The sequence below is a fragment of the Pituophis catenifer genome, unplaced genomic scaffold, assembly GCF_029215685.1.
Source record: "Pituophis catenifer annectens isolate HBS135680 unplaced genomic scaffold, rPitCat1.0.hap2 SCAF_1, whole genome shotgun sequence".
In the NCBI taxonomy this organism is placed as follows: domain Eukaryota; kingdom Metazoa; phylum Chordata; class Lepidosauria; order Squamata; family Colubridae; genus Pituophis; species Pituophis catenifer.
The window spans coordinates 180,163,297-180,187,209 of NW_027256881.1; the positions used below are offsets into that span (position 1 = coordinate 180,163,297).

At 37.6% G+C, this 23,913-nt stretch overlaps 1 protein-coding gene across 1 annotated transcript in view; it reads right to left on the reverse strand.

Annotated features, from left to right (window-relative positions):
• Nucleotides 1-23,913, reverse strand: part of KIAA2012 (KIAA2012 ortholog) — a 76,991-nt gene that overhangs the window by 26,197 nt on the left and 26,881 nt on the right. The window contains exons 11-14 of the mRNA XM_070956810.1: nucleotides 13,470-13,561; nucleotides 10,888-10,953; nucleotides 7,969-8,044; nucleotides 7,715-7,876 (exon numbers count right to left, since the gene is read on the reverse strand). Of these exons, the coding sequence (XP_070812911.1) occupies nucleotides 7,715-7,876; nucleotides 7,969-8,044; nucleotides 10,888-10,953; nucleotides 13,470-13,561 (396 nt within the window). The remainder of the gene's footprint in view (nucleotides 1-7,714; nucleotides 7,877-7,968; nucleotides 8,045-10,887; nucleotides 10,954-13,469; nucleotides 13,562-23,913) is intronic.

Below are 23,913 nucleotides of genomic sequence, written 5' to 3' on the forward strand. Positions count from 1 at the left end.
TCTATTTTTCCTAGACCAGGTAAGTTTACATTTCCTCTACCAATAACTTGAACCTTATCTTGATTGGCTACTTTAATTACAAACTTATCTTCTACAAATGAAGATAATATGTTTTTGTTATGTGTTGTGTGATTAGTTGCCCCAGAATCAATGAGCCAATCATTATCCTCTGAATGTTGTATGTTAGTTATATTATGTTTGTTTAATCCATTTAGTGATCCAGATTTTTTATCTCTCGAATTATCTCTGCCCCCTCTATGTTCTCTATAATTAGGTGAGTTTCTATATCTAAGTCTATCAATGGATGATTGTCTGTTATGGTATCTACTTCTATAGTCATGTTTTTGTCTTTCTCTAAGAAATTTAGTACAATCTCTTCTACAATGTTCTTTGGATCCACAATTGTGACATTCAATTGGTTCTCGATATGTCTCTTGAAATACTACTCTCTTACTTTGTCTATGTTCTATGTGATTATTATAGCGACTCCTTCTTGAATTATCTTCAGCTATTAGCTTATTTGATAAATTCTCTATGGATAAATATCCTAAATTAATTGTGTCTAAATGTGATATATAGTTATCCCACGATGGGTCTAAAGAATTAATGATAACACTTTTCATTGTTTGATCTGAAATTATCTCTCCCCTTAAATGCAGCTCTGCTCTGATTTTGTTTAGAGAAATCAAATGTTCACTTATAGTAACCCCTGGCTTTATCCTAGCAGAGAAGAAATCTTTAGACATTCTTGTAGTAGTTGCTACACTTTCACTATGAAACAATTTAAACATGCATTGAATAATTTCTGAGACAGTCAAATTATGCTTAATACTATGGTACATAGCAGGAGATATACTAGATATTAATAAGTAGAATGTTCTGTGGTGCAGGCAGTCCAATTTTAGAGTCCAAGGTCTTTTGGGGGGGTTAGTTATAAAGAATAATAAGTTCTCTTTTAGAAAAACAACCTGAAGTTGTTGACACCATTCCTGCAAATTAATACCATCTATTCTCAGTTTTGGGAAATCATTGGGCAAGTTCCCAATATTATTTGTTCCATTACTTACAACTGGAGGTAGTCCGTGATCTTGCAAGTGTTGATAGTTACAGAATGGTGTGGGTATGCTTGCAATGAGTCTGAATGGCTCTCGCTGCTCTTCATGTCTTCCGTAGTTGTCTGCGTGTGTTTGCGCATGCGCATTGCTCATTTCGCTTCTGAAGCTGTCGGAAGAGGTTCTTGCTGCTGCAGCTCCCTCGTAGTGTTCCTCCTCTGATGATTCGGTCTCTGGTTCGATCTTGGGTGTCCAGGTGACGGCAGGCGTTTGTTTCTTTTCGCTGAAGTAGTTCTTGTTGAGATCTCTGGTTCCTGGAATCGTCTGTGGCGTGGGGGAGTATTTGCAGGGTTCTCTGGGTTCAGGCGTCGGTGCTCTCGTCGTCTGGATAGAAGCGGGTAGATTCTGAGATGTTTGCTTGCTTGCTTGTTTTTTCTTTATTTCTCGATTGCTAGCTTTCGTTGATTCTTTTGTAATTCTTAATTTTGGACCGAATGTTGCAAAAAGAGTTTTCATTGCTGATTCTATTTGCATTTCGATTGAAGTTTCTTCGATGTCTGTGTCAGATTCTTCTGAAGAGTAGATTTTTTTTTTTTTTGCCTTTTGCATTATGTAGGGCTTTTCGCGCCAGACATTTTGAATTCTGTTTTCTGATTGGCTCTGCTTCGCTCATCTTAGTGGTCTGTTCAAACCAAGATGGCTGCCATTCAAAATTTTGTGTGGGACCGTTAGTCTTCTTTTTTGTTATATTCTTATCTACGGGCAATTCGCTCACCATTTTTGATTCTTTAGATTCATCTGTTACGATGTGTTTTTCTCTCGCTGCTCCGCTGTTTTTTATGATGTCTCGGAGGTTCGCGATGAGATTTTCGTCATCCTTTTGACTTTTCAAAAGTCTCAGTATCTCTGACCTAAGTTCGTTTTCTATCTCGTTCTCTTCTTGGTCATCAGTTTCATCAATTATCTCCTCGTTGTCTGTAGTGCAGTCTTCAGATTCTTTTGATATTATAGCTGTGGATTCATCGATCATTTCTTGATCTGTTTCCATCTCTTTACTGTGTGCCCTGGTGTTGGGTCTTTCTCTTTTGCTTGTGGAGTTTTCTCTCATAGGCATATTTGATTTTTATTGAGTCAATTCAACCATCCTCTGCTACCAGATTGTTGTGTAATTTTAAGGATCAGACTCAATAAATGATTCAAGAATGAAGTATTCAAACATTAACACTATTTATTTACAGTAGGCATTCTATATTCTCTGAGTGATAGTAGATAGAAGCAAGGAGGAGGTGCATACAACTCCTTTTATATTAACAAGGCGGAGTAAAGGATGGGAGTGGTTACATATGAATAAATTAGGAGAGGAAGAATAAATTAACCCCTAATACCCCGTGTATATACAATTCCCCTATTAGAGAATAAGGCATTTACTTGTGACATAGTATCCCCTAAGAGATTTGAACAGCCCAACAATCTTGCCAGTCTTTAAAAGAGCATGGAAGAACTGGCTTTTTTTTTTTGCACAATTCTCGGTCAACAAGGGTGTGTGTCAATTTTAGAAGGTATTGCTGACTGTAATGCTAGGCGAAATCACAGTATAGAAAGAACATTCTCCTCCTATCTCTCCGACAATCTGTGTTGACAGGGGGGCAGCGGTCGACCCCGAGGCGCCTTGTTTGTGGGGTGCCACAAGGGTCGGTCCTCTCACCCCTCCTGTTCAACATTTATGTGAAGCCGCTGGGTGAGATCATCCATGGTTTTCGGGTGGAGTTCCATCAGTACGCTGATGATACTCAGCTGTACATCTCCACCCCAGACCATCCCAACGATGCCTTGGAAGTGATGTCCCAGTGCCTGGAGGCTGTGCGGGTCTGGATGGGGAGAAACAGGCTTCGACTCAACCCTTCCAAGACCGAGTGGCTGTGGCTGCCGGTGTCCCGGTATAGCCAGCTGGCGCCATCGCTGGTTATTGGGGGCGAATCATTGGCCCCCACGGAAAGGGCCTGCAACTTGGGTGTCCTCCTGGATGCACGGCTGTCTTTAGAAGAGCATATGATGGCTGTGGCCAGGGGGGCCTTCTATCAGGTTCGCCTGATACGCCAGTTGCGTCCCTTTCTGGATCGGGACTCCCTACGCACGGTCACTCAAGCGCTCGTCACTTCTCGTCTGGACTATTGTAATGCTCTCTACATGGGGCTCCCCTTGGGGTGCACCCGGAGGCTCCAACTGGTGCAGAATGCGCGGGGGATTATAGGAGCGACGGGGCGCTCCCATGTGACTCCTCTCCTGCGCGAGCTGCATTGGCTTCCGGTGGACTTCCGGGTGCGCTTCAAGGTGTTGGTGATCACCTTTAAAGCGCTCCATGGCTTAGGACTGGGGTACTTACGGGACCGCCTTCTGCCACCAATTGCCTCCCACCGGCCAGTTCGCTCCCACAGAGAGGGCCTCCTCAGGGTGCCGTCGGCCAGGCAATGTCGGCTGGCGACCCCCAGGGGGAGAGCCTTCTCTGTGGTAGCACCTACCCTCTGGAACAATCTACCCCCAGAGATACGAGTGATCCCAGACCTCCGGACTTTTCGTTGGGCCCTTAAAACCTATTTTTTCCAGTTAGCCGGGCTGTCCTGAATTTTATGGTTAGTTTTTAAAATTTTGATATTGATTTTAATTGAAATGTTTTAAATTTTATTTTTAAATTATTTTAAACCTATTTTAACTTTTGTGTACAAATGTTTTATTTTGGCTGTTCACGGCCCTGAGTCCGAAAGGAGAAGGGCGGTATAGAAATTTGAAAAATAAATAAATAAATAAATAAACATCCCATATTTTCAAAATTCTTGCCTAAAGCATGAAGTATGTATGGTAAGGGGAAAATCATTAAGGAAGCAAAACAACAATTGGCATTAAAAAGAAATCCTTCTTTTCACATGTCTTTACCCAGCCTTGTTTTTCAACAGAATGACACCTCATCTTCATTATTAGCATACAGATGCATACACAACACATACATATATGCACATAAACAACATCAGTTCCCCCTTCTATATAAAAATAGCTTAAAGTACTATTTAAACTATTTTGTCCCAAAGGTGCTTTTACAGGAGTAGTCCAAATGTGTGTGGAGCCTTCTTGGCTGAGTCCCTGTGTCCCTTCACTGATGAAGACAGGTACAGGCTGTTGGGGATGAGTCGTGTTGCCAACTGTCAAGGAACACGGGGCAGAAAATAGCTTGCAGCCATGAAGATTCCATGTACATACAGTCAGGTGACCCTGAGAATGCAGATAAACCTCCAGGTGGCCTCCATAACTCTCTAAAAGAATGCAAATGACCACTGTCTGCAAGGAGTATACATCCTTCCATTCCCCACCATCCAGTCAGAGCTGAAGAAGCTTCTTGAATGAGAAGCAAAATGTCTTCAAAGAAAAACAAGAAAAATCCAGTTGCCTGCTGTAAAAGTACCTTTGGGACAACCATGACCTGGATGACTGAGAATCTCCATAGATATTTTAAAGTTTAAAAACACAGGATTATTGCTATCCCACATACAGTATCTCCTTCTTGTTGGGATGAGAGCAAAAGTATGCTCAGTTAAAATCAAGTTCTGTTTGCATTGGAACTATTGGATATTCTGGATGATATGTATCAAATGACTAGTAGTAGTATCAGCACTATTTGCAGGCAATTCTCCAAGTCATAAGTATGATTAAAGCTTGTAGTTAATCTAAGTGCCCGATTTGTGAAGACTGCAGGATAAGGAAGATAGTTACTTGAAATGTGTAGAAGCAAAAAGTAGAAAAAATGACATTATAAATGAAAGAAAAATATTGAATTTGAATATTTTCAAAATTCTTACCTAAAGAATATATGTCTGAGAGTCAAAGGGATTAATAGATCTCAATAAAGGTGGCCTGAATTTGTAGAATGATAAATACATACAAGAAAATGAATGAATATTTATTATGAATGAAATGACTCAAATGTATGTCAAAAAGTGTGACTAAGTATCATCTGCACTGTTATGAAAGGTGTTATGAAAGTCATATTTCAGGTTGATAATAATTGCATGTTACATTTGTTACAGCCCAGTGAATGATGGCAATGGATGAGCATAGTAAAAAATTCTGCAACATTTTAAATGAATGTGATCCATTTAAACATTTTTCCATTAGGAGACATAAAGGAATTAGCGAGAGTGACAGAGTATATAGAAAATGTATTTGTACTCAGAATTCCAAGAGCAAAGGGGAATTGCAATAGTTTGGTGCATATTTACTTAGAAAAGATTTATTTGTTTCAAATTTGTGTTTTAAGCATAAATTTACTGATGGAAAATGGAAAAGAAATGAAACATGTTTGATTTAATTGTTATTTATTTAAATGGCTGAGGAATAATTGATTTAATTGTTTATAATGAATTAATGAAGGTTACAAGTATAATGAAAGTATAATTAAATATGAGATAGATCACTTTTTCTAGTGGTGTCAAGAGTAGGTTTTTGGGCAAAATGAACATTGGTAAAAAGGAAAGAAAATAGAGAGAAGCTGCAGACAGAGAAAGTACAATCGTTTTATGAAAAATTATTATGAGAGATTAATCTGTCAACTGAATGAAAAGAGATTGGATTCATATAAAAGAATAATTGCTGGAAAAATAGAGGATGACTGACTTCTATTGTACACAGAGAAAAAGAGAGTTGCAAAGAATGTAATCAAAGAAAGCAAAGAACTATTAAGAAATGAAAAGTTTATTTTGAAAGGGGAGTGAAAAGGGATAAACAAAAATCCTCCAACAAAATGAGCGGAAATAAAAAAGACATACAAATAATTTGGGATGACAGGGAAGTGAGGGAATGCTGGAAGGAATACTTTAGAGATTTATATGGGAGTGATAATATGCCAAAGAGTGAAATTGAAATTAATGCTATAAATGTTACTTTCAAAAAAATTATGCAAGTGAAGTCATATATGCTCCGAGCACATTGAAAAATGATATGGTTGCAGTTTAACCGGAGACATGTTAAAATAAAGATGTGGTTTATTTATGGGATGACTGTGGATTAATGTAATAGCTATGTGAAAACTGAAGCTGTGCCTGATAATTGGAAGAATATGGTTATTGTTTTCCCAAATAAAAAGAAAGGTAGCAAGAACGAATGCAAAACTATAAGGGAATTAGTTTATTAAGTGTACCCAGGAATGTGTTTGGCAGATTTCTGCCTGAAAGATAACAAGAGGTAACAATGAATGAATGTGATGAATGCTATATGGCTCGATGTCAGATAGGGTTGCATGAGCACTTCAGATTTTTACTTTTCAGCAGCTCATTAAGACTGCATGAATGTGAAATAATATTTACTGTGTGTTTGTTGATTCAGATGACAGTGAATAAGCTTGAATTATCAAATAGTTTGTTCAAATACAAAGTTGACGATTGGTTGTTGAATACAGAAAGAGCTGTATTTGATAGAAGTAAAGCATGTGAGAATGAATAAATGCTTAGTGAATTATTCAATATTTCCATAATGTGCCAGGAGTAAATCAAAGATATATGATGTCTCTTTGGTTATTTGTTGTACTGAGGGATAACTGTAAGAAATTCTTTGGGGAAACATTACAGCTACATTTGTCAGGATACCTTTTACTGTATATGTTGTTGATGCAATTTTATCCACTGATAATACAAGTTTTCGATTGACTGTATGATATAACTAGAACTATTGATCTGAAAATTAATGTATCAATCAGCATGTGCTATAGTTGTGTCTTGTAGAGTAAATGGAATAAATGATTGAAAATTACACATCAGTGATGAAAACTAGAATAAGATGAATTTGTGTATATTGGTAGAATGTTTAATAAAGATGGATGGAGAAATGTTAAGATATACAAATGTTAGTAAAAAGTTAGTAGGTAGCATGTGGTCCATTTCATGGAATGAATGTTTGTCACCAAAAAAAGCACACTTCTGCTCACTTTCTAATCGAAAAGTGAGAATTGGTATGTCGGGAGAAACAAGTTGAATGCAGTGGGAATGAGTTACTTAAGAAATGTGCATGGTAAATAAGGAGAGATAGGATCAAGAATGAATGGGTTCTGAATAACTGTGGATCAAAAAGGTAACCAGAAGGAAAGAAGTATGTTGAGGAGATTCACTCATTATAAATAATGAATGAGGATCAAAGCAAAGCAATTTGAATAGAATAAGAGGAAGGGGAAGACTGGGATAGTTATGGTTGGATCACGGAGCAGATGCGATTGATCTTCAAAAGAAAGACATGAGAAGTTTTAAAAAAACAAAGGCAATATATGTGTTGGTGTAAAAATGTGGTTTGTAAGGATAGAATGGATGGAGAATTTGGGAACCATCTGAGCATGGTAGGACATGGAAAGTGAGAACTCCTTTGAAATATCAGAATGGATTTTTACAAGCTAGGGATTTCTCCATAGGGCTTGTGATGCCTATAGAGGGCAAATGCCTAAATATATTGCTTCTGAAGCTAGTTTTGTTGGGTACAGCTGTAACAAAACAATTGATGGAATACAAGTATGCTTTTCCAATGAAATCCAATCTATAACCATTCAGCAAGCTAGCATTGTTCACTTCAAGGGAGTTATCACTATATATGGGCATATAGAACTATAGCCTTAATGCATTAATGAACAATACCTTGCATAATGTTACTAGCATTCCTCTGCTTCATGCTGTGTGTTTGTGACAAGCTGGAATAACCCCTTTCCTCCTCACTCTGCTGTGGGTAGCTGTTTCTGCAGAGACCAGTTTGACTTAGCTGATGTCTTTCTCCAAACTCAGCAGAAACACCCTCATTTCCTAGTGTACAAGACAAGATAGCAGCTTTAATTCCAATTTCTGTTCCTGAAGCAAGAATAAATACTTTATGAGAGAAACTGAGGTAAATTTACCTGTGATGACTTCGTGATTTTCAAAGCCAGTCCCATTTCTTGGTAAATGTTGAGTCTGTTGAGTTAGGGGAAGTTCCTTTTTAAAAAGATAAGCAAATTTTGCAAATTTGAGTTATGTTATTCTCTTGACTCTTTAATAAGGTATGTGCTATGGAAAATATAGCCTATTATGGTATCTTGTGTCGAGCAATTACAGCACATAAAATAACAACATTCTTAGAAAGATCCATCCTAAATCCTTTCCTGCAAACTATATTTCTGTCACCTCAGCACTTTATGTAGATTTCTTTTTCATTTCTGCATTTTAACAAGTTATTTTGTTTGTGCCATTGAGTTTTCTGCTTCTTGTGGAACAAAATGCTAGAGGTCCAGTAAATATTTAACTTTATTTTTATGCTATCATGTCTTAATTTAATTTCATACACAGATAGTATTCAACGTATGACTATAATAAGCCTGACAATTTTGGTTGTAAATCATGGCAGTAGTAAATGGGTCATCATCATGTGACTGACCCGATTGTATGAAATTTTTATGTGGCAGTTGCAAAATGAACATCACAGTTGTTAAGTGAATCCATTATTTGTTATGGGGCATTTTTTGCCAAAAATCAGAGGAAAACATTGGTTTTTGGCAAAAATGTCATAAATCATCTTGTACATGTGAACAACTCAACCATTGCTAGACTTGTCAACTGGTAAACTGGCAATCTGAGAGCTAAATACCATGTAATGGAGTGAGCTTCTCACTCTGGTGGAAAAGTAACAATGTTCCATGCTCCTTCGGCACATGATCAGAAAAGCATTTTCGGATAACACTGGCTCTTTGGTTATGAATTGGAATGAGCACACCCCTATAATTGGACACAACTGGCAGGGGAGACCTTTACAATTGCTAAGGTCATAAGTTGAGGATTACCCATACTTTATTAGCATGTAAACCTTGCTCCTCTTTTCCTTTTTCCAATCAACGTTCACCTTTGCCTATTCTGATGAGGCTGAACTTCTATTAAACAAGTATTAATTCTACCTTGATATGCAATAGATCACATTAGTAGGGTGCTTATTTTAATTTGGTTGTTGCTGCAACAACTATTCTGAGGAACAGGGAAAACAGAGCAATTTCTGGCTTGAAAAGAAGACATGGCTCTAGTTCCAACAAGATGTAGTTCAATGGTGAGAAAAGGAAGGTCCTACACTTAAGGAGGAAAAACAAGATGCATAGGTATGGGATAGGCAGTACCTGGCTCAACAGTAATGCCCATGAGAAGGATCTAGGTATCATGGTGGGCCACTGCTTAAGTATGAGTCAGCAGTGTGCTGTCCCTTCTAACCTTATGATTCTAGGAGATGGGCCTGATTCAGTCTCAGAGGCAGTCAGCTCCAGATGCTGAGTACAAGTTACTGACTCCTCTTTTGGCTCCTACATTCTCATTATTTTCTCCCTCAGGTAATAAGCTGAAATGAAATGAGAAAAACAGGAAGTGCTGGATTGGGGAGGGAAGGCCATTATTGAAAAGTGATGAAAGAAGCATCTGGGTAACAGCCATTGGGGAGGGAGCCTTGCCTTAACTCAGTTTCTCCATACGAGAAAGCTGAAGAGCAAAGTTAACCGAAGAGAGATTTCCTGCACTGGGATCAGTTCAGCTTCATGAGGTCCTTTTGCCAGATGGATTTTAGGGGCCAGAAAAAAATCTGCCTTCTTGCCAGAGAAGGATGAGCACAAAACAGACTTGTTTTACAGACTATTTCAATCCAGGACATGTCTTCCCTTTCAAGGTTCAAAATAACTGATGGGAAAAAAACCTGAACCCTGCCTGACACTCCATAAAGTTGTTACCACATGGAACAGCCCAGGTGTTCCCATCCTGATGCCTATAAATGTGTTAAATCTCAATAAACGTTAAACAAACTGGGGAAGGATTATGGGAATTTAAAGTACAGTTTAGCATACCTCTGATCTGCAGCAATACCATCTCATACAAAGTACTCCTTAAACTAATACAATTAAATGAAGTTACAAAACCAGGCAAGCAGTTAAGCACCTGGAAATACTGAAACTTTCCTTTAAGAACCACTGAACTTTAGTTGTACGAAAGTGCCAGGAATCTGGAATCTGGATTATAGTCTCCAAAACAGAATTATAGTTTCTCGTATACTTCAGCTGGAATCCTTTTCCATACTAAGCACATTCAAAGCTGGGCTGACATACCTTATCTTTATTTTACAAATATACTGATATTGCAAATAGCTCCACACAGAAGGGTTATTTCTAACAGGCAAAGCAGACATACATTAAGGTAGTGATAGGGAATGTTCCAAATATTAGGTCAGTATGAGTGGTCTTTAAATGTAATGTGTCAAGGCCTATCCTATCATTTGGTGGATAAAATATTAGTCTCAAATGGGCAAATTCTAGAGAACAAAAGGTTATCAGTTATCTTGCCATTTAATTTGGATTCCTCAGATGATCAGCTCTGCTGAAGGGCACATGCTACCTACCTAGGCCACTTGATCTACTGTACCAGGTGGAATGAAGGATGCTATCTAGATGTTAGCCTGTTTATATGTAATAGGCATGTGCCCAATTTTAATTTCATCTTGGCTTCTTTTTTGCACATCAGAATGTGTATTTCCCCAAACTTTGCCCCAAGGAAAGTGGTATTGTGAGAATAGAGCCCACCCAAGATCATCATAAGGTTTATGTTCTACTTGTTCAATTATATAAATCAAAATTTATGTTATTTAGGATCTATGTTAAGGATTTAGAATTCTAGCCAGTAAAATTAAGATTGAACGTATTATGCATGTTTGGAATTATGTCACAATAGATTTCTCTGACTTTGTTTCTGAACAGTTTATTGTTTCCATATTTAGTTTTCTTTAACTGTGGTTGAAAATAATGTATGCTTAAACATACCAGCCTTTTATATGCAGGTGGGGCATAGTGTCCATTCTTCAGTGTAACAGAAAGTTGGATGGTTTCCTAGAATGAAAATTACAATTGTAGACACACTTAATGCTCTTGTGGTATAAATAGGTTCTTTATATCTCCCTCTCATCATGTCTGAAATGCTCCACTTTATACTATTGCCTTAAAAGAAATTGTTACTCTAAAACAGGAGTGTCCAACCTTGGCAACTTTAAGACTTGTGGACTTCAGCTCCCAGAATTCCCCAATTGCCAAGGTTGAAAACTGCTACTCTAGAACTATGCTATTCAAACTATACCCCTCAGAACCCCATTAAATTATCCAAGGGTTCAACATTTCTGTTTACATAGTATGAAATGTATAATTGCAACATTAACTTATTTTCTACAAATAAAACTTCTTATACGAAACACATTAATGCATTGATTTTTCACATTGAAAAGTGTTCCTTGGTATCTAAAATTAGAAGTTTGCTGCTCTAAAATTACTATTCCTATGTATGGAAAGCTATTACAGTTGTCAAGAGAAAAAGTTGAAATTGTCTGCAACCCTGATGTGTAAGCCTCGGCTATGAATACATATAATATAATTACTCATTACTATTGGACTAACTTAGACCAGTTCTGTAGGAAATGCATTCCATTTTACTGTCTGAAGATCAGTTTTTCTCAGCTGGAAAGGAAAATATTTTATTCTAATAGTTGGTTTCCAAGATGAATTCAGTGAACTCTTGTACACTAGCAAATAGAGTATGTGAACCTCTTTAAGGCCTTGTGCTAGCACATATTTTGAAACATTAGCCAATGTTTGAGCATGCAGAGAACATCCTGGGGTCACAGTTGTATTTTCACGCAAGGATTTTATTTCTTTAAATGTATTTATTTAAAACATTTATATAGCCACCCATATTATTACCAACTCTGGGCAGCTCTCAAAGTATAGTGTTTTGCAATATTAAAACACTCTTTTGTGCAAAGAAGAGGACTTATGAAGGCCCTCTGGATCCATCCCCTAGATTGCAAATGAGGCTTTCACGCCAAACAAGTTCAGCCACACTATACACATCCTTGAGTGAGAGATGTTCTTTGTCACCATATACTTAGACTCATTTTTGTTAATCTTTCCTCTGTGGAAGATAAAGAAAAGCTTTGGCCATTTTAAATGAAGATAGACCTAGAAGAGGAAACAAACAAAGAAGCCTGTTAACCAAGGCTACAAAAGGTAAGGATTAGGATCATTCCATTTAGGCTCTGGTTAAAGTAGGGATTTTATTGAAATTAGTTCCTTTTTCACACTCTCAAGGCTGAGACTGGCCCAAAGTCACCCAGCTGGTTTTGTGCCTAAGATGGGTCTAGAACTCAGTCTCCTGGTTTCTACCTTAGAGACTTAACCCGCCCCCATTCCCCACTAGCTTTCCTTGGCATATTACAAGGTCTGTTTTCTAGTGGAGAACTATACTTCACTTCAAAATGGTTTCCTTCATTCTGCTTCCCAAGTGAAATATCCCTTCAGAATTCAAAGAATAAGCCTGTACAAGTACAAGTAGTCTTTGACTTAGGATCATAATTGATCCCAGAATTATGGTTGTAACACTCATGCTGGTCTTTAACCAGGTTACCACATGATTGTGCCAAGGGTGGGTTTTTTACTACTGGTTCTGTGGGCGTGGCTTATTATGTGGGTGTGGTTTGATGGTCATATGACAATTATTTAGGATTTAGCAGAGGTACTGGTCTACCAGGCTTTTAACTGCTTGCAGAGCTGTACCAGTCTATCCATTTGTTTTTGGAGGCACCGATCTACCCATTTGTTTTTGGAGGCACCGGTCTACTCATTTGTTTTTTGAGGCACCGGTCTACCACCACACTGCCTTTTAACACTGATCAGCTGTAGGGGGGCCCTTTGAAGCCCCGTGGCAAGAGTTTAAACAGGTTTTTTTCCTTCTAGCCGATCAGCTGGGACTCGGGAGGCAGCAAATAGATTGGGGGCAGGGCCAAATAAAAGGTAAGAATAACGCAGGGGGGGCGGGGGACCCCAGCTCCCGAACAAAGAGAACCGGTTTGGTGACGTCATATCGTCACCACTACTGGCTCGGCCGAACCGGGCCGAACCAGGAGGAACCCACCACTGGATTGTGCCCAATTTTTTGACCTTTTTTGCAGTGGTCTTTTTTACATGGCAATTATAAAGTGAATGCTACAGTCATTAAGCAAAGACCAAGGTCGTTTAGTGAATCCATTGTTTACAAAAGGCATTCTTTCCTGAAACTACAAGTAAATGCTAGTTTCTGACAAAAAACCAAAACCAAAACCCAAGTCATGATTATGTGACTGCAGGATGCTGCAAATGGCCGTAAATGCAGGCCAGTTGCTGAGTGTCCAAAATGTGAAGGCGTGACTGTTGGGTGGCGGTGATAGGCATTGGAACTTTGAATCCAGGTTGTAAGTAGCCCTGAGTAGATCTGTTATAACTTTGAACAGTTGCTAAGTGATCGATCATAAATTGGGGACTATCAGTAATCATTTCTTACCACCTATGTATCACAGATCAAACACTGTAATTGATGATACCTTTTCATTTGATGCTTGATCTTCAGAGCAAATCTCTGGCAGACTACTGGAAGCAGGTCTTCTTACTTCCATGGATAGTTCATCTTCTAAAACTAAAACCATAAATAATTAAAATTGCTGAGTGTATTGCATCAATCAATGGCTGAACTCAAGGATTCTAACATTTCCTACTTAATTAAGTCAGAGAAGTATACCCCTTAATTATTATATCTCTTAATTAATAACACAAACTGTAAGATTTCCAATTCCAAAAACTAAATCATCAAATAAGTAAAGACTTTAATGTGTTAGGCAACAACATTTGATCATAATTAATATTTATGAATTAGGAAGTAATCACTGAATTCCTTAATTAAGTAATATTTGCTTTGACAAATTAATCAAATGTACACATTATGTTTCACTCTTTGAATAAAATGTGTTTAATTTCTGCACAAATTTGTATTAAATAATCTAATAGACACCCCTGGAGATGACTGATATGGAGACTTTCTAAACGTTACGGAGTGGCAGGAAGCCTTTGATTCTTAGTATTATGGAATATTCTATAGTTCTAAAGTATCATGCCTACTGTTAAAAAGGGGAAGAATGGATATATAATACAGATAAGGAAGGACTATCAATTGAAGAAGAAAAAATAACAACAATAACAACAGAGTTACAGACATGAAACAGCACTGTGGCATTGAGTAGTGAGCACTAGAACTTTTTTTTTTATTTTCATATTCATTTGGGAAATATAGGGAAACCTAATCCATGCTTTAAAAGCTCCTTTTTCAGAAAAGTGATGGCTAGCTCCTTTGCACACACATGAATACTCATAATAAGTTTGTAATGCACACACAACTGCTATAGAAACCAAGCAATAAGGCTATGACACTTCTGCAAGATACACTATAAAATAAGCATGCTAGCTAGAAAGAAACTATGTAAAATGCTTATGTTTGGGGTGTTGAGAAACAGATTTTTTCATTAGCAGTAGAGAAAAGATCTTTGGATCATTCTTAAGAGTTGAGTAATAATTGATTAATGTGCAAAAAAACCTTTTCATTGCTCTTTAGATGGAGGAGAAATAAAAGGCCAAACACAGAACATATATCTTGAGAAACTATCCTTCGGAAATGGAGTCATCTAAAGAACGAGACTGGAAAATTATTCCACATAGAAGGGAGCATGATATTCAGTACCAGAACAGCTTTCACTTTTACTATTATTCCAATTCCACTAACTGTGTTTTGCACCTAATGTTGGCCACTTTTCTTCTTCATGATTTAAGCCCTGTCCAATTGCAATAAAATAGCATCTAATATGAAATGCTCCACAGTGCTATTGTTTGTAGTTCTGCAGTTTTGTTGGCAATATTTCAGGAGTGGTTTGCCACTGCGTCCTTCCTAGAGCCAAAAGAGAGTGACTGGCCCAAAGTCACCCAACTGGCTTTGTGCCTAAGGCAGAACTAGAACTCAGTTTCCAGTTTCTAGCTTAATGCCTCAACCATTATACCAAACTGGCTCTCATTCCAATTTTAGGAATCCAAACTGTTTCCAAGACCATGTGGAATCACACTTATGTCACCCAAATGTTGCCAATCTCAGTAATTTGAAAATGTTTTCTAATTTCTTGTCTTCCGTGTTACTGTCTCTTGGAATGGCTACATCAATAAAACAACAATGATTATTTTCAATTTCAATAATATTTGGTGTCCCAGGTGTCAATTTAAATGTTAAAATCCTATATGCTCTGTTGTTTTCCATGATTTTATTTGTGGATCTGTACTTTCTACAGAAGTGCCAGTGTAATGTCTTCCCAACTCCATCATGCCTTTTTCGTCATTAGTCTGTCCAGTTCTGCTATGCCTAATTATTATAAAGTCAACTATTTGATCCCTATTTCAGCACAACAAACATTTACTATCCAAACTGATCTCCATTTTTACCTTGGTGATATTTATGACTAGTGCTTTTCCTTGGGCAACACTCCTCCTATTTCTTTTTTAATGTACCATTCTTAAGCCATTACCATGATCTTTCATTCCCACATTTTCCTTCAGCATCTTTAAAAAAAATGCCCACAATGACCTTTAGTTTTCCAATGTTCTAACATTATTTCAAGCTGTTTGTTTTGTTTTTTTATGCTATAAAGGTCAATTTGCGTACTGTGATTAAAACTAATCAGAAAAATGATATGGGAAAGGGAAATAATTAATTAGTTCGATGGGAAGAAAAGAATCTTTTCAATACTCTGTAAGAAATCTGCATGTGAATACACAGTCTAGTATTCTTTACCTTCTAGCATCATGGTGGATTCTCTTTTCCCTAAGAAAAGAATCTATAGCCTACGGCCACTTTCTGAAGTTGATACCCTCCAGGTGTTCTGGCCTGATATTCTGCTAATTTCCAGCCTGAATTCTGGGAACTGTAGTCTATCCCTTTTGAAAAGCAACTGAAAAAGGCCATGCTTTTTATTTAGATCAGAAGTGCCATCCTTTAATGCTAGGCACATGCAGTTACAGTAAAGGAAAAATCTCCACCAGAGACGGTGGATTCTATTACAGGTAGTCCTCAACTTACAACCTCAATTAAGCCCAACATTTCTGTTGCTAGCAAGACATTTGTTAAGTGGAGTTTGCTCCATTTTATGACCTTCCTTGCCACAGATGTTAGGTGAATCACTGCAGTTGTTAAATTAGTAACACAGTTGTTAAGTGAATCTGGCTTCCCCACAGATTTTACTTGTCAGAAGATTGCAAAAGGGGATCACATGACCCTGGGACACTACAACAGTCATAAATATGAATCAGTTGCCAAGTGTCTGAATTTTGGTCATGTGACTATGGGAATGCTGCAGTACCATTGTAACTTTGAACAGTCATTAAACTGTTGTAAGTCGAGGACTATCTGTGTTACATGGGATAGACATTCTTTTGCTTGAAGCCAGTGGAAGAGCAGAGTTGGGATAGTTCCCAGCTGCAAAGAAAGAGATGGCCTTGAATACTTATTCATGCTTGCAGCAGGGAATCTGCGCTTACTTACATGTTTAGTGCTTCTGCAAAGCAAAACCTAAAATTATGATTTACATCTTTCAACTAAAGAGATAAATATCCTAATTTAGAGCAAGGCTAAATCTCAAGGCTGTAGCTGGGTAGTTGCAAAAAGAAAAGATAAGGTATCTGAAATCTCATTAACTACCACAGTGACATGCAAACACTAAGTTCCAACCCTACTTTCAAGTAGATAAATATGTTATCTAAAAAAACAAAGCATTTAAATACCAATCCTCTCTGTCTTATTAGTCTCTGGATTATATTGTTTAGCCAGCTTCTATTTATTGCAGTAGAAATGTTTGCAATCTCAGGAATGTGGATAAAGGCAACCACAATTAAAGAGAAAGCAGCCCAATAAGAAGGATTTCCTGTAAACAGGCTAAAATTGGATTTGAGGGAACTAACACCATGCTGTGAAGATTTAATTAAATATTAATTCTTTGGCATGAGTTCAAGGGTAAATACTCTGGGGCATGAAAAATTAAAGGATTTTCTTTAATGAATTTTGAGCTTGATATATACTCTGACTGAAAATGCCACATGAATTTATTTTTAAGTGAGAGATGGCAGATCAATCCTTCCAAAAGGAATGTAGCAATAGAAATAGGCAAAGTCTCCATGAAACTGTATTAAAACACATTTAAAACAAAATATATTCTAACTGCAGCAGAGACCATCTATATACATTCCATTTGCAGCCGTTCAGGTACACCAAGAAAGTGTCAAGCGATAAGGAGACTTGAAAATTTGGGGAAGTCCAAATCTTTGCTCCCAATTTAGTAGCTCTTGAGGTCAACTGCAGCTCTGAACATGGCTTGTTCTAGACATTTTATATTTTTCCCAAGTTATCATTCATTCATTTTATTTTATACTGTTGAATCAATCAGGATTCATGACGGTTTATAGCAGGGCTGTCAATTCATGGCCTGCAGGCCGGATGTGTCACACGCTGGCCACACCCACACCCAGTATAGTGAAGGGGGAAAACATGTCACGTGATATGTCACGTGACACCACCATGACGACACGGGTTTGACACTCCTGGCATCCAATAAAGCATACAATCAGTTAAAATGTACATGAGAAGCCTCATTAAAATCAAATTGTAACCAGTATAGAATAGCAATAAATGGATGGCAATGGAACTTAGTGGTTAATTTAAAATTTAAAATGGAAAAAATTAACTAGTCACCAAATGCAGAACAGAAGAACATAAGAATGATTTGGACAAAGAATCTGGCTATTTTATAAGTGAGTAATTCTGAAATAACAGCACGTAGTCCTTGCACTGTATTGACTTGTTTGGTTAGGGAAAAACTAGCATAATTACATTATTATTATGTACTTTATTTCAAGAATAATTATATCTAATGTTATAATTAGGGCCACATAATCTACTTTATGTGGCCCTGTGCTTGTCTGTATCATAACTAAATAGGCATTGAGTTCAAAATAGCTGCTTTTAATTTATATTTTAAAAAAACTTTCTTGAACAGTTTTACAACAATCTCAGTAGAACCCTAGATAGGGAATTTTTAAAAATCCAAGAAAAAGGCAATGTTAGCAGATATCGCATGATAAGAAAACCACATAGATGAGTCACCTAGAGTTGAGCTTGACTTAAAGGGCCCTTTACCTTATAAGGCTGTCAGTCTCAATGTCCAGATAATAACAACTGGGTGGTAAAAGTATACTTTGCTCAAGGCAATCTACTGGCAAAAGAATCTTTTAGCCAGAAACTGTATGATTCACACTGTTCCCACCTTTCAGCTGCACAGCAGGAAGATTGCATCAATTTGTACCCAGTTAATCTTGCACATCACTATGGCTCTGGTTGGAGTAAAGACCATGGCATTTGAGAACATCTCCTGCATTGGGCTAATTGGCAACATGGGTTCTGGGGTTTGAGAGCTGTATAAAAGTATGGCCCCTTTTTCTAAGAAAAGTAGTACAAAGGCAAAGCAAACATTAATGAACCAGACCATTACTAGAATCCATCTGACTTTGTCAAAGGCTTGAGAATTAATTGCTCAAGCTGTGCAATTTCACTGCTTGAGCCAAGAAATACACCAGATCCAAGGTAGCAGCATTATATGAGTCCTGATCAAAGTCCCCAGCTTGGCTCTTCTCTAATTATTGTCTAAGCTAAAAAAAAGAAAAACTGAAGGAGATGTATTGTCCTTTCAAAACCCAAGCCCAAATCTAGGATTTGTTAAACACCATTTTTATCTTATGTGCCTTTTCTTCCTCAAAACAGAGACAGCAGATGCCTTCATCCATTAAGATCCAGGATCTTCCAAGATCAATCCCTTTCTGCCAGCCTCTGGCTTTGAAATCTTGCATTGTTTGGCAAATTCAAGACATGCCATGCACAAAACTGGATCAGGTAAAGCTTTTTTTCTGGAATGGTGATGAACTGTTGGCTAAATTTTATTTGTTTGATGTTTTGCATTTCAGCTATTGGGAATCTGAAATCAGCTATCTGAAAAAAGGAGGTTAGTATCAAGAATCCCCAAGGGTCAATAATATGAATATTAATTGTGGTATTTGGGAATGAGAATGAGCATGCTCAGGGACATATTTGGGATGTGAGTCCCTATTCCTGCCTAAGTGGCTGTCATAACGCCTTCAGAAATATTTTTTTTCTCCAAGACTGTTTATTTTATATCACTCATACCATGGAAGGTAATAATAAATTGACAAACACTGTTTCAGCATCCTTCCTCATTCTTGCAATTGATTTCCTTAAATCTTGCAGTTAATAGAAAAACAGATGCAAAGATTTATGTGGCAGGATCTGGGTAAAGGTAAAAGTAAAGGTAAAGGTTCTCCTCGCACATATGTGCTAGTCGTTCCCGACTCTAGGGGGCGCTGCTCATCTCCGTTTCAAAGCCAAAGAGCCAGCGCTGTCCAAAGATGTCTCCGTGATCATGTGGCCGGCATGACTAAACGCCAAAGGTGCACAGAACACTGTTACCTTTCCACCAAAGGTGGTGCCTATTTTTCTACTTGCATTTTTACGTACTTTCGAACTGCTAGGTTGGCAGAAGCTTAGTAAGTAACAGGAGCTCACCCCGTTACGTGGCACTAGATTCAAATCGCTGAACTGCCAACCTTTCAATCAACAAGCTCAGCGTCTTAGCCTCTGAGCCACTGTGTCCCTTAGAGGATCTGGGTATATAGGGGCAAATCTCAAAATCAAGTTGGTATTGGAAATCGTGGCCTTAAGGCAGAATAGAGAGCTCATGCTCACTCAGCCCCAGATCCTATCCCTACCAACCAGATTTTGCTGAAAAAGTGGCTTTGTCATTTAATTCTTATTAAAAGTATTTTTACTGAAACATTTTAACAGTATTAAAGATAATATAAAATAAGTTTAAAAGAAACAAAACAAATAGACTAAAGAGAAATAGAAGGGAAAAATAGAGGCAAGGAAAGATTAAAAAAAAGGGAAAATATAGTTAAAGGACTGATATTCCTCCTACTTTGAAATTAAATTACATAGATCACTTCTTCCCATATCCAGTCATTTTCAAGGGGCAAATCCAAAAGTCATTAACTCATTTCTATCCATTTTCAACAAAATGTCCAGAAAGGGTTTCCAGTATTTTGTAAAAAATACTGTTGGAAGAAATATCCTTCTGGGTTCAGCTCCAAGTGGGGAAAAAGACACTGGAAACATGGAGACTGCTTGGAAAGATGGTTTAATGGTGGACAGGATCACATGGTTTGAGTTCCTGAACAGAAAAGGGACGAGATACAGCGAGTCCCCGGGTTTTATGCTCTCTCTGGCTTTGAACTTTCTGGGGCCCCGAAAGAGTATCCTGATTGGTTGTCAGACTCCCAAGGGGTGAGGGTCTTAACTAGTCTTGCTGGCTGATGTAATCTTCCCAGGTGCCATGTGATGAGTTTCTGTCCTCGATGGGTCCCATTGTGTTAGTTTCTGTTGCTATTGTGTTGCAGATTATGGCCCATTAACAAAGGTGTGGTGGGGGGAGGCAGGAAGCTGCTTGTCTTTTAAAACATGTTTCTCCATTTCTCATCCAGGAAAATATAATATTCTGCCTTTTTAATATTTCCTAAAATATTTCATTCTTCCAGGAAAGGGGTGGGTGCTAACTTCCTACAATACTTATTACCTATCCCTGATCAAACAGCCAAGTTGTATTATTTTCTCTTATACATTGTTCTAGCTTTATTAATCCTTAACTTGACATTAAGATGTTATTGTAGGATCTGATATCTATCCATGTCTTCTTCCTCCCACTCTAATTTTTTTAAAGGTTCCAAAGTACTCTTATTACTGTTTTCACCAAGTGAAAACCTTTTGTCTGAAACATGATTATTTATCTTGTAAGCCCAGTAATAGTCCATTATCTAAGGGGTTTTTTTGCTCTTGACTTAATATTTATATTTTATCCCTGGATTTCTATTTTGTTTTCCAAAATTGCCATCTTGAGTTGTATTTGCTTCACCTTTCCACCCAGTTATCCTGCAAATTATTCAGATTTGTTTTTCACATCTTCTTCCATCTTTTCTTTCCTCTCTTTTAAATGTTGCATTCATAAAAGCAGTTACTGATGCTGCTATTCTAGCTGTAACATTCTTTCCCAGTTCCTCAATGATCCTTTCTAATATCTCAAGTGTAATCCTTTTTCTGTCATTTCTATAAGTTTTACTACTGTTCTAGTAATAGCCATTTCAACAGACAAAGAAGAAATAAAAGTAAAAGAAGAGCTGATTTTTTATCCCACCCCTTTGTTTTTTCTGGATCATTAAGTCTTTAGTTCCATTTAACATTTTGTAGTTCTGCCCTCAGATGGTCTTAAGCAACTTTCCTTTATCTTTTTTTTTGCAGAGCTAACCAATCATTTCCAATTATTCCATACAAAACTCTCCCATGGAAATATAGATTACTTATTTGTTTCAAAAAATTTTTAAAGTCAATAATTTTAAATTCAACAATCTCCTTAGTTGATTATAAAATTTCTTTGTTTAAACCTTTGGCAACAATTTGCCCTTAATCGTTTTTAAATCCTTTAAATTGGTTCATCCTTAATCTGGGGAGAAGGATCACTCACTGGGTGGCTTGATTGCTCTGCTCCTCTGAAGATCTCTTTGACTTTAAGATAATTGTCTTCCAAATTTATTTAAAAAGTTGGGGGGGGGGATGGTTGTTTGCAAAACCAATGTCTTTATGCAGGCTGTGAGCTTGCTATCTCTTCCATGGCTGCTATTGTTCAGACTCGCAGAATGCCTGCAAAACCTCTTTAGATCTTATGGGTCTTCTTATGAGGAACAGACCTTTGGAGCAAAGTGGGCAATCTCCTGGACTTTCCTTGTCCGGAGAAGCACCATTGGCTTTCTTTGCCATATTGTCTCTGCTGTTTGTGGAGGCACAGACCATTTCTCCCCTACCCGGAATCTGCTTTGCAATTTAATTCTATAGAGAATCTCTATCTTCAGCTCACAGCCACCAAGGATCAGAGAAATTGGTCTCTGATTAACTTACAGCATTGCATAATACCAAAAAGGAATAAGCTTCATTTGTGGAGCTCAAATCTTAGAGAATAGAGGATGAATATGACTCTATTATTCTATCATTTTTGTTTTTACTACTACTACTAATAATAATTTGTACACTCTTTTTCTTCTAGCCCAGGATATTATTTTGCCTTTTTGTCTTATAAAGTGCCAGTAGAGATGGCCCTGCATCTCAGAACATTTTGCATAATAGGAGACCCAAACAACTGTCTGTTCTAATCACAAACTCCAAAGAGCAGGTTGCTAATGCCTACAGGTGGCTGGCTGTAGGACCCTGGCAAAACCCATCAGAAAAGCACAGAAGGGCTACTAACTAATATGTCTCACTGCTTGGAAGATCCTTGATTTAGTTTTGAGCGAGGCAAAGCATTACTGAATATAGTTTCAGTGAAAACTTTTGTATTACAGAGAAGCTGTATCTCTCCATTGGGGTTCTTAATCATACTTTTTTACTCTTTCAAGTGTCTAGTTTATTTGAGTTTAGTCTTCTGTTTTGTATATCGTTCAAAGGCACAGAAGCCCAATTATAAAAATAGCAGCAACCCTCTTCATCTCACTGCTTTCAGAGCTCACTGATGTTCACTGGAAACTCACAAACTTCAGTGTGATTCTATAAAGGATTGCAGCTTTAGAATCAAAAGTTTGAGCCAGAGTGAGCCTCTACAATAATATTGTAGAGATATTATATCTCTACAATTAGAGGCCTACAACTCCCTTTCAGGCCATTTCCATGCTAGCTCAGTAAGATGTACTATATCCTGAGGAGATTACAAAGGCCTTGACAGCTGGGTTAATGCATTATTTATTTGATGTTTGAATGGTGTCAGTGAATATTGGAACACAATTTAGTAGCATCGGACAAACACAATCACTGGAAAAGAGTAATGAAACTAGTTTTAGAAAAATGAAAAGTAGGAGAAACAGCATTAATAAGAATAATGCAGAGAGTGCATTGTTGTCATTCTAGTGAGCCAGACATGACAATACAGAGAAAAAGAAGCACCAGGTTAGATTGATTCTTGTGCTTGTGATGAGAATAGCCATCATTTCTTATTTTTATGGTTTATTTGCCTATTAACAAGAGTGTTGCTAGTTGCACAGTAGTCTCTATTACAAAAAGAATATATCCTTCATCTGCAGAAAATCCTGCAATGTGTATCACTGGAACCAGATCCTGGCTCTTGTCTTGTTATTGTATTCTGATAAGGTAATGCTCTCATATTGGACAGGTGGTGTTCCCTGTGTATATTGGAGAGACCAATGAGTATTGTACTCTAATTGCACATGGACTGGATAATGGGGAGGTCATTATCAACATGGAGTATATGGTAGTAAGTGGTTGGAAGTGGCAATCCCATGAAGACTGGGATGTTATGCTATCTTTAAAGTGGTATTGTGTTGCTGTTTTCTTTGCTTGTGTGTGTGTGTGTGTGTACGTGTGCACACATAGAATCCCCAGCTATGTGATCCAGACATTATACTGGTGTTAATGGCTATCTGAATCAATCAGTCAAATGCAAAAAAATGAGGCAATGAACAGCATGCACAATATCCATACTCTGGACATATGATGTAGACAGATGGTCTAGAAAAAACAGATAGCTTGGCAAAGCTGAGAGAAATAGAAGAATGGGAAGACCAGGGATAACACAGATGGATGAGATCAAGGAGATTATAGAATGAAATTGCTGCTGATGGTTACTAAGGATAGGCTGAGATGGAAAGCATTTCTCTGTACAAATGAAACTGTTTGAATAGCTCCTATCTAACTAGCAAACCATCACTGTTAACAGAATCACAGGAATGCTCTGTTAATTTTGTACAGGTGCTAATATATGTGCATATTTATTGGAAAAGAGT